Genomic DNA, 12037 nt, shown 5'->3' on the forward strand with positions numbered 1-12037 from the left:
CTAAGGACCCGCGTTCAAATCCGGCCCCGTCTGTGTGGAGTTTGCATGCTCTCCCCGTGCCTGCATGGGTTTTCTCCAGGTACTCCAGTGTCCTCCCGCATTCTCAAAACATGGATGGTAGGTTAATTGAAAACTCTAAATTGTCGAATGTGAGTGCGTATGCCTGTTTGTTTCTCTGTGTCCTGTGATTGGCTGGCGACCAGTTCATGGTGTACCCCGCCTCTCGCCCAGAGTCAGCTGGGATAGGCGCCCGCACCCCCGCGACCCTATTTGAGGATAAGCGGTACGGAAAATGGATGGATGGAGGTATAATAACATAACAACACAATTATAATAAAAACTATGAAAACAAAATAAATAATAGAAAATTAAATATATGACAATATAATAAAATCTATAACACTAAATATAACAATAAATAATAGAGCGGTGCCTTTAGAGACGAGTTAAAGTCGTAACACTATATAAAATCATCTTTCCCCACTGGTAATGGTAATGCCGTTAAAACGTTGCAGCCCCCCCAAAAAAACAAAAAACATTTTCAAAAATTTTTTAATAAGAAAAATAGCATTTTATGATATTGTAATTCTTAAAAACAGAGTATAATGACATAGTTTAATAGAATATAAATAATGAAACAGTTTTTGCCACATTTGCTGCTTCAATTCAATGTACATTGTACTGCTCCTTCTGGTGTGTGTGTCCCCCTTTTTGGTCAACCACAGTAATATTAGCTGTTCTTTGCAGAGGATAAATAACTTATTCCTCTCAGTATTGTTACATTATCTGTCTATTCGTGTTGCTCCACCATGTAGGTTCAAATGTCTGTTGCTTAAATCTTAACCCTATTATTAACCCTGCTATTTGTTAGCCGTCTATGTCGTTTTGCATTGTTTATTAGCATTGAGCTAAAAGGACTTATCCAAAGCAAAGCTATGTGGTTGTTTCAAATGCACGTGTAATTCTCTTTGATTTACACTTAGTATGTCAGTAAACCTCAACTGGGAGTGGCAATAAACAACTTGAAGACTTGTTTATGAAGAATTGTTCACATCTGCCAAAGTTAGTTGAATTCACTGCTACCATCTAGGAAAAAAACAAATCGGCCGAACAACAGCTCGTGTCTCATAAAACCCATAAGTCAGGTCACTCGTATTTCATGGAACCAGTGTAATGATATAAATTAAAACGACAATATTGATTTGAACATAAGCAAATTAAGCGTATAAGAATTTTAGATATGGGATGTGGATTTGGGTCATCAATGTTTCAAACTAAATTAATATGATCTTTTTTGTTTAAATGTAATGATTCATGCTGCACGCACATACAGAAACTCACCTAAATCCAGTTTTTTTCGGGCCTCCTCCTCTTGCTTGGCTATTTTGGCCTTAAGAACTTCATCTGTTTTGGCTATAAAAGGACAAAAAGACAAGAATACATCGAATGAATACATTGATATTATATTAAAAATAATAGTGCAGTATAAAAATATGGACACATAGACCAGTAGTCTAAATTTGATGTGCTGAAACAGAGCATAAAAAATCTGCATCTCGTTTCCTAGCAGGAAGGAAGGAGTTTCCACTGCAAAAAATCAAAGCCAACCGCCTTGCCTTTTCTCTCTCACGGATCTTTATCTCGTTGGCATAATGAAATGCTTAAAAGCAAGCCAGTCGGCAGGAGTAAACACTCGTCGGAGCATTTTAAGCATCTCTCTTGATAAGCTTTCCCCCAACCCGACCGCCTAAATAAAAAATAATCAAGATGTTAAGCAACATTAAGAAAAATATAATGTGCCGTGTGGCATGACCATCAATACTGCCTGTAAATTAATTATAGTTCCGTTGTGCGCCGCATCATTTATTTCACTGGCGGCGAAGGCCTCAGCGGAGCCATTCACCTTTATTGCAATCTTGCCGCTTGATGAGTGAGTTATGTAAAATTGAGTCGTCAATATCGTCACACTTAATGACTTTAAATATCAGCAGGGTAAAAAAAAAAGTGCGCTGTAGTGTTTTTTTTTTCCGGGGGGGTGTTAATACAATATAAGAGGGCGTGGAGAGCACATGGAAAACAGAAACTGTAGGAGTGTGGCTGTGGATTGTTGTACGCTTCGTTTGAAATGCTTCATTGGATGGCTGTACAGCTGCCAAGCAAACGTTACATAAAAATACATAGTGTATATATATTGAGTGCGTCTGTGTGTGCGTGCGTGTGTGTGTGAGGCCACAGGGTGAACTCGACTGCGGCGCTGGTTTTGTTCGCTAATTGGTGTAGACAAAGAAGCTGTCCCACCGCTGTTACGGCTGGTTAAGTCTGGAGGTTACGCATCTTTACGAACAATGACTCAATACGGGATGACTGAACCCTCGTCTAACTCCCTCCGCCTCCGTGTGTGTGGGTGTAACATTGCGGGTGTGTTATTGGATCAGTGTATCTCGGAGATAACTAATTCCCAATTTAAGAAGCTGAAGGTTCGCGTCAAAAAGCAAACCAGGAACTTCAGCATCTTTAAAATTAAAGCAGAATCTCTATGGTCAAAGATGATTAATTCCTCCATTTTGTCTGATTTTGGGGGGAAAAAAAAATAAATTAAAAGGCAATGCTAAATAAATTGTTACCTACTCTAATCATCTTTCCCCACTGAAGGAAATGCAAATGCCATTAATCTGTTCCTGCCCCATAAAAAAACAGTAGAAAACGTTTTGTGATGTTTTTAATAAGAGAAATAGCACATTGCAGTATTGTACTTCATAAAAACATTAAGTAATAAAGTCATTAAATAGAATGTAGAGAATTAAGTAAAATGTGCATGATTTCACGCTTTAATGCCCATTGACATTGTGCTCCTTCTGGCATGCCCAACAGGGGCCAGTATAATGCAGACATTCATAATAAACGAAGAGGAGTTTCAGAATTGACTTAGTGAGCTGCAGAACAGACCCAGGAATAGGCTTGTCACGATAATTACTATATCGACTTATCGTTTCATAAATAAAATGGACACATTTTTCCGGACTCGATAAATTGTTGTCGTTGTGGTGAGCCGGCATGCTGATCGGCTGTGTCATTAGCCACTAGTGGGCCCATGGAACACCAGCAGACTGGTACACTCTTGTGGGTGTTTGCTCCGTCGAACACTCCACACCCTTGCTCCGTGTGCAGAGCGTAGATTCACACAACAGAAACATTGGCGGAAAGAAAGGCATCTTGTTTGATCTGCGTCTCGCGTCCTAGATGCACAAAAATGATTGGGACGCACAAAAATGATCAAGGATGCAAAAAGCATGGTGAATCTTCGTACACTGACGCACAACACTTCTTACTTATGTATGTGTGCAAGGCTCGAATTAAGCAGTCTCGCATTGCATTTTGCGGTTCAGAATTCGCATTTTGCGCATCAAAAAACACATTGAAAAGCAAAACTGCAGAGAAAAAAGACAAATCGCCAGTGTGTTAGCATTTCATAGTGAAATGCAAGGCGAGCAGCCGTTTGTTGTAACATGGACCTTTCTCACCGCCAAGTATGATGCCGCGTCGTGAAGTTAACACAGAGCAAATCAGTGAACTTAATGTTAGTCTACTTTACTAACATAACATTAATGCTGCGGACTGCGGAGTGTCTCTTTTAATTATGAGTGCTGTCGAGTGTGTGGCTTTTTTATTTTGCTGTGACAGGGACAGTATAATGCAACCATAACGGTACATACAGTGTGCTTTTTGGTCAGTGTAGTCAGTGTGTGAAATATGGCCAATCTGAAGTGGTAAAACCTTGAGTCAAGTAGGTCAAAAACATTATAAATGTGGCTAGAGAGGACTAAGAGTAAAATGGATCATCAGCACGTACCCAAACAGGAGGGTTTTGGAAAAGGAGATGAAGGAAATATTTTTCTCTCTCAAGGGCAAATTGAACACTTGCAAAACTTAGAAGTAGTACAAAGAATGTTTGCCTGATTCCTAGTCAGCTTTTCTAAGCTCATAAATGCACAGGCATGAACCTAATGTATTATTAATATGTCACAAAATGCTAAAATGCTAGCTGTTTAAGTGAAGATGCACTAAGGCTGTTAATGATTTAAAAAAGCCTTATCTTTTATGTGAATTCAAGAAATAAAAACTGTTGGTTATAAAAAAAATTCAAAAATTCAAAAATTGCTCCTGGCGGCACGGTGGACGACTGACGAGAGCGTCAGCCTCACAGTTCTGAGGACCCGGGTTCAATCCCCGGCCCCGCCTGTGTGGAGTTTGCATGTTCTCCCTGTGCCTGCGTGGGTTTTCTCCGGGCACTCCGGTTTCCTCCCACATCCCAAAAACATGCATGAATTGGAGACTCTAAATTGCCCGTAGGTGTGAATGTGAGTGCGAATGGTTGTTTGTTCCTATGTGCCCTGCGATTGGCTGGCAACCAGTTCAGGGTGTACCCCGCCTCCTGCCCGATGACAGCTGGGATAGGCTCCAGCACGCCCGCGACCCTAGTGAGGAGAAGCGGCTCAGAAAATGGATGGATGGATGGATGGAAAAATTGCTCCTCAAAATTAGAAAGTTGCTACTCAAATAAAAAAATGAGTGGCAAAACTGCTCCTCAAAGAAAAAAACAACAATTTTGAGCCTTGTGTGTGCTGCTGAAGAGCTTCAGCGAATCATCCACTAAAAGTACGAGTCTTGTCTTGGTGCTAGCGAGTCTTGTCTTGGTGCTAGCCAATTAGAAGAACAGTAGGGCGGGTTATGGTTTCAGAAATACAATGAAACGACACTTTTTCTGGACTTGATACATTTTCATTATTGCGGTAACACCCGGCGTCGCTCACGACTTAGCGAGCAGCTGGCAGTACGGCTTTGGCTCCATAGATGCAAAACAACAAACAACTGGGACATTTTAGGGAAAGTTAACAATTTATTACATTTGCTAGCCCGCAAGCTAACTAGCTAGTGTTCTACGGAGCTAAACAGCTGACTCTGGCTCACTCGATTGTTGCGACATCGTTTAAAGCAGAAGTCATTAACTCGCGGTCCGCGTCCCGACCCATAAACAGTCTCAAAGAAGATTAAAAGATTAAAGAGTAACAACTGCAATAAAAATCTGCACTATAGCGGGACCGTGAAGCAAGAACCGCAATGTAGCAGAGGATTACTGTATCTGAATTCCGTGATGATAAGTTGCAGGGACTCATTGTTTCCATTACATGTACATCCCGGGACTCACATAGTCTCAAGTGTAAAATGATCTATGGAAAGTTAACTGTTTGTTGTGGTCACTTGCTCTGCTGCAAGCTAACGAGTTAGCGAGTTAAGGAACTAAATAGCTCGCTCTACCGCAGCAATCTCGTTTTAAACATTAGTTGTTCTGTGTATTAGTCCACAATCAACACAAACACGGGAACGTTAACGGTTTATTAAGCATAACCTCAGTGGCACACGTTATTCAGCCAGTAATTGAAAACGGCAAACGTCAACATATATTTGATTGACAGGTGAAGGCATCTTGTCTTCAGAAGACCAACCACACAGTTGCCGGATTTACATGGAGACTTTAATGTCATTCCGATTGAAGATGATCTATTCCGATTGGGTGTACACATGTGCACTACATTTACTCAGTGTGTGACATGCGCACTTCGTCGTGTAAGTCACGTCATTCGTAAAAATTGATGTCCGTCGCCTATTCAGCAATATAGTTGTTTTTATACGTTTTTTTAATAAAATAAAAATTGCTAGATAAAAACAACATACAGTGCTGTGAAAAAGGATCGGCCCCCTTCTTAAATGTTTGCATAGTTTCCCCACATTAATGTTTAAGATCATCAAACAAATGTAAATATCAGAAATATAACCCAAGTGAATTTAAAATGCTGTTTTTAAATGGCAATTTCATTTATTAAGGAAAAAAAACTACTCAAAGTTTTCTGGCCCTGTGTGAAAAAGTAATGACCCCTGAAACCTAATAACTGGTTGGGCCATCCTCAGTAGCAACAAGTGAAATCAGGCGTTTTCTATAACTGGCAATGAGTCTATGATATCCTGTAGCTATGGAGATATTTTGGCCCACTCTTCCTTGGAGGCTTTTCAAGCATGAACAGGATTCTTAAGGTCATGGCACTGCATTTCAATTGGTTTTAAGTCTGGACTTTGACTAGGCCTCTCCAAAACATTCATTTTGTTTTTTAAGCCATACAGAAGATGACTTGCTGGTGTGTTTTGGATCAGTATCCTGCTGCAGAACCCAAATGCACTTGAGCTTGAGGTCAAAAATTGATGGCTGAACATTCTCCTTTAGGATTTTCTGTTAAAGAGCAGAATTCATGGTTCCATCAATCACAACAAGTTGTCCAGGTCCTGAAGGAGCAGTACTACCACCATGTTTGACTGTTGCTACGATGTTCTTTTCCTGAAATACTGTGCTACATTTACGCCAGATGTAACGTGACACAGACCTTCCAAAAAGGAAGGTCTGTGTCTTTGATCTCACCAGTCCATATAATATTCTCCCAAAAGTCTTGGGGAATCATTCAGATGTTTTTTTGTTGTTGTTGCAAAAGTAAGATGAGCCTTTATGTTCTTTTTGGTCAGCAGTGGTTTTTGCCTTGGAATGCTGCCATGGATTCCATTGTTGCCCAGTCTCTTCCTTATTGTTGCGTTATGAACACTGGCCTTAACTGAGGCAAGGGAGGAATGCAGTTATTTAGAAGTTGTCCTGAGTTCCTTTGTGGCCTCCTGGATGAGTCATTGCTCTTCTCTTGGGATAATCTTTATAGGCTGGCCACTCCTGGGAAGGTTCACCAATGTTCCATGTTTTCTCCATGTGAGCATAATGGCTCTCCCTATGGTTCACTGGAATCCGAAAGCTTTAGAAATGGTTATTGTAACCCTTTCTAGACTGATAGATGTCAATTACTTTATTTCTCGACTGTTCTGGATTTTCTTTGGATCGTGTCATTTTGTTGCAGCTTTTTTAGATCTTTTGTTCAACTTGATTTTGTCGGGACAGATTGTGTTTAAATGATTTATTAATTGAACAGGTCCGGAGTTAATCAGGCTTGGGTGTGATCAGTTAAAAGATAAAAAAAAATAAAATAAATTGTGATTAGCCACAAATAACACATTTAACAAGGGGTGTAATTACTTTTTTTACACTGGGCCAGGTAACTGAAAAGTTTTTATCCCTTAAAAAATTAAATCATTTAAAAAACTGCCTTTTAAGTTCACTTGGGTTGTATTTGTGTAATATTTACACTATTTAAAAAAATAATAATAATGTTTGTCCTGGTCGGCTGTTAGGTCAAGCAGAAAGGACGATCTGTATCCCTTTTATGCTGGAACAGTTTTACTGTGTCACAGTGGACGTTTTAAACTGCAGCTGTGGTTTCTTAGTATTTTAATGGCTATTTATTGAGAATCAGAGTCGATCAGTCGAACAGAACAAGGTTTCTAGAGGGGAGTGAGAAAAGAAGACAACAAAAGACAAAGCACTAGCTGTAAACAAGATGAGGTAAGTAAATCATTATATACCGAGAACAATGACATTAGATATGAGTGTTGTATGGGGCAGCAGTGCTTCACCCTGTGAGGGAAGGACAGGACAAGTCAGATAGGACAGGACAAGGACAAGAGGGGAAGCATGAAGGACAAGGGTCGGGAACCCGGCTGTACAACTGAAGTGTGGTGGGAGTGGCTATGTAAATTATAAACATCTATAGGACCAGAGTGCGAGTGAGGGGATACCCAAACAATTTGTATATTCATTTTTTATTCGTCGCAAAGAGTGAGTGGCCCTCTGGACGGGACACGTCCCACACCGAGGCGCCCCGAGGAGGCCGCAGGCAATGCTACTGTATTTTAATGTTTGTCATGATGCTGGTACTTGGAGAGCTAAGTATTTTCTTTAGTGCTTGGAGTAAGAACTCTTGACAATCACTGGTATAATGTACAGTATTACACTGACAAGCAGCTCAGCTAGGAGGGAGTGATGTACCACTATTTGGCATTATTTTTCAGCCTTTGCAGAGGTCTACGCTCCACTGTGTGCTCTCCTTGCAGCCAAGAATTTATTTAGCATGCACAGTTGTGTGTTTGTGCGAGGACACTTGTGTGTACTTCTTTGTGTAGGTGTGTATGTGCTTTGCTCGGGGCTACAGGGAGGCAGGAAAGAGACGGTGTGGTATTATAGGTGTGATGTGAGAGAGAATGGAGGGAAAAGGGTCCAGAGACAGGCGGCTAGATGGCGGCCATGTAGGTGAAAGGAAGAACTGAAAGCTTGAGGGGGGACAAGCAAACAGAGAGAGAAAAGGCCTGCGAACAACATCGGGGGGATTTGACGCCTCTTTAGCATTGTTTATCCTCCACCTCAATCCCTTCATCCCTCCGCCAAAAGCATCTCTTATCCTCTTCTCCTTCTGTTTTTGCCCTCTACCCACCCCTCCCCGCGTTCGCGTTGTCTCTTGCTCGTCTCTCCAGTACACCGTGCCTGGGGGTGATAGCAGCAAATCAAACTGTTTATCCATCTCTCATCAGCGTACTCGCCTCGCGGGGCCCCCGGCCCCCTCAAAACAATGAAAGCAGGCCTGAGCAAAGAGCCATGGATACCATTTAATTTCATCAACACGAGCGCTTCTTTAAAAGATGATCTAGAAAACATACAGGAACAAAAGTATTGAGACACTTCATTGATGTACTCGTCAAACTTGAGTTGGTTGGGTTGGGCTAGACCTAAAATGCGGGGTACACACATACCGATAATCTGGTAATTTTGAGTACTCCCCCCCTTCCAATCACAGTCAGCAAAGGCCCGATTCTTGGATGTCTCTAAATGATTATCCTGAGTTATTATCCTGTGTTGTGGGCTGTGTTATGAGAGATTTTTCTTCCCTGATCTGCTCAAAATATGCTGGGGCTGACAATCGTAAATGTTAAAATGATGTTATGATTTCAAATTTACATGTGTAGTCAAAACAGAGTGACCACACACTCGGTGATTGTTTTTCTTCATGATATTTTGGGTCTCTCACATTTAACAAAAAAATGTGAAGATGTTAATAAAAATCTGTGTGTGCACCCCGCTTTAGTTGTAATTCTTGATTTTAGGGTCGCCACACACTGAGCGACAGAACAATCGCAAACCAATTATAATCGGCAACGGAAAAACAGTGACTCAAGGTGTTCTTATCAGTAAAAAACATGTTTTTTTTGTTTTGTTTTTTTAACTGAACCACAAACAAGATGGTGGATTGACCTGGTAGCTGTGGCTATATTATAATAATACAAAGAGAGGAAATAGGTGACAATAAAGGAGAGTGTGGATATTGTTAGCATCGTTGACTGTACTCGGGCATTTCTGCGACAGAGACTGTCCACGCTTTGCTTTTTAGTCAAATGCACATGAAATTATGAATATAGTTAAGTATTATTATTATTAAACAAAATAAGTATACTGTATATACTGAATTGATGGCGACCGGCTGGATCTCGCTTTGTACCCGGAAATGTAATTTTTGTTGTTAAAGCCCATATGATACAACATGGCATTTTTGATTGGCCTTTATACCTGCAACATTGCAAGAATGTTTATCTGCCATTTAAATTTCAAATTGCAGAAAAATGACTGGTAATTGCCTACAGTTGGCCACGCTTCCCTCAGTTTGGCTGGCGACCAGTTCAGGGTGTACCCCACCTCTCAGCTGGGCTAGGCACCGCGACCCTAGTGGGGATAAGTGGTTCAGAAAATGGGTGGATAGATGACCATGCTTCCCACAGATGGGAGATGTTCGATACCACTTTTTTTCAAACGAATAACTGTACGAGGATTCACTTAGTTACTGATACCGATGACTGATACTACGAGCGCTTTTGATACATAAAATTTGAATTAACACAATGACAGATAATTGTGAACAGAAACTTCTCTTACTGACGCACATGACTCGCGGATGTGGCACCCACTGCAGTTCAGCGCCAACTACTGGCAAGGAGGACTTACTAATTATTATTATGTTTTTTTTCCCCCCTTAAGCATGGGTGGCTGGTATCGGCAGCCTTCACGAGTATCCGATACCTTGAAATAAGGCCGGTATCGGTGCTCGCCCATCCCTACCACAGACACACCAAAATCTGAGGAAGAGGCTGTAATAGCTGGAAAGGCAAGATTCCAAAAACTCAATGGCCCCAATTTTTCTGGAAAAACGTACCTTCAAACAAAACTTTAGTTCAAGTCGTGTGTCACATTGTAGGTCAATGTAATGCTTGGCAACACCTTTCTTGTTCCCTCTCCATTTAGTCTTTAAAAAGTGAGAAGTTTTACTTCATTTTAGTTTGATTCTACCAGTATTGTCTGATTCCTTCGCTTGTTTAAGGATGTTAAAATGTTACTTTGAACTGCCGGTCCAGCAACAAATGAACAAATTGGAGCAAATTAGTTCACTGGAACAAATCACTTTACATTATTACTCATGATAAATTATGGAAATTTGAAACTAGAACCACTTACCAGCAGCATAATGGACCGGATTTTATTCCACTTTGGATTTCTTTTTTTTTTTTTGACAGGTGTGTAAATTTGTCCAATTTGTTATATTGCATTACTGCAAAATGCTTTAAAGCAATGTTTAACTGTAGCAAAAAACAATTGTTGCATATATGAAAATATCTTTCTTAGCAGCTTAATGGCTCCAGTCCATTATGGGATAATAGTGTGATGGACTTGTATTAAAGCAGTTAATAAACGGTTATTTAGTCTGCGTTCCATGTTGGCCATGCAAGTTGGGGGGAGCATGTCCTGATTATGAGTGTAATTGCAGCTCGGGGGAGTCCCTGTGAAGGCTGCCAGAAGATGTTTCAAGCACTACGACGGAGAGGAAGAAAGTGTGGAAAAAGGGGGTGAAAAGGCAGATTGCCATGTTCTTTTTAAATTCCTTCCTTCAGAAACTCCTCTTCTATTGCTTCTTCTTCCTCTGTTCTCCTCTTGGCAGGATTATCAGGGTCTCGTTAGAGGGGGAAATGTAATAACGCTCCCACTAGGTAGAATGGGGCCATTATCAGGGAGGAGATGGATGGGCTGTGTAGGGCCAGCGGGGGCCACGCGCGCACACAATTTAGATTCAATAAACTGGCAAAGCAAGACCCAAAATCTGATTTATCTTTTTACGTGCTGCCAATGCTCGCTGCTCGGATGCTGATTCCCTATTACCGCACGTAGAGAGACTATTCATTGGACGTGTGGTGCGGTGGTCGGAGGAGCTGGTTTGGGGGCGGGGCTGGGACATCAGGCAAACAGATACAGCTGAGGGCTAATACGTTCACGTGCAGATAAACAATTAAATCTAAGGCTGAGATGAGTTATATAGTTATTAAGGACGGATTGGGGGGAGCAGGAAAGGAGAGTGTGGTTGTTGTATGGGCCTTAGGCTGTACATACAGTCTATTACAAGTGAGAATGGATATCATATTATAGAGTTTGAAAGAGCAGCATCCAGCCCACGTTATGCAGGAACTCAATACCACACGTAAAAAGCAGCCTGCTGAGGTCAGCACAACAGTTATTTACTTAGCTCATATGTGTGTAAAATGCAGAGGGCACGTGTTGGCGGACATGCATAACACATCCTGTTTGACTGCGAGCGTGTGGTCGGTTGGTGGGCGTCGTTGGCCGCGGCCGCCGGTCAAAATGAGAGTGAGATAAATCAGCCTCGTAGCCAATGACAAACAGAATATTAAAGGCTGTGCGCCGCAATTGGAAAAATGTCCCTTCCAATCAGGCCGGTGTTTTACAAGCTGGCTCGGCATGCAGGCCCGCGGACCAGAAACTGAGGACTGCAAAAAAAAAAGGATGTGATAAATTAATGGATAGAAGAGAAAGCGACACACATACGCAAGGGAAACACCCGAAGTTAGTTCAGGTCATTGCAATTTCAAAGAATTGCAAAATTGAGGAATATCAAGACGTTTCTAATAAACGTTTCTAAGAAGACCTACGGTGACGACTTAACCCAAAATTCTATGTAAGTCAGGACCAGTGTTGCCAGTAATGCGTTACAAAATAACGTGT

The 12037-nt window shown here is 41.3% G+C and overlaps 1 protein-coding gene across 2 annotated transcripts in view; it reads right to left on the reverse strand.

Moving 5' to 3' along the window:
- rsrc1 (arginine/serine-rich coiled-coil 1) overlaps nt 1-12037 on the reverse strand; it is a 215096-nt gene that overhangs the window by 41012 nt on the left and 162047 nt on the right. For both annotated transcript variants that reach the window (XM_061681559.1, XM_061681558.1), the window contains one exon: nt 1342-1413. In XM_061681559.1, coding sequence (XP_061537543.1) covers nt 1342-1413 — 72 coding nt within the window. The remainder of the gene's footprint in view (nt 1-1341; nt 1414-12037) is intronic.

This window comes from Phycodurus eques, chromosome 7 (assembly GCF_024500275.1).
Source record: "Phycodurus eques isolate BA_2022a chromosome 7, UOR_Pequ_1.1, whole genome shotgun sequence".
Classification (NCBI taxonomy): Eukaryota; Metazoa; Chordata; class Actinopteri; order Syngnathiformes; family Syngnathidae; genus Phycodurus; species Phycodurus eques.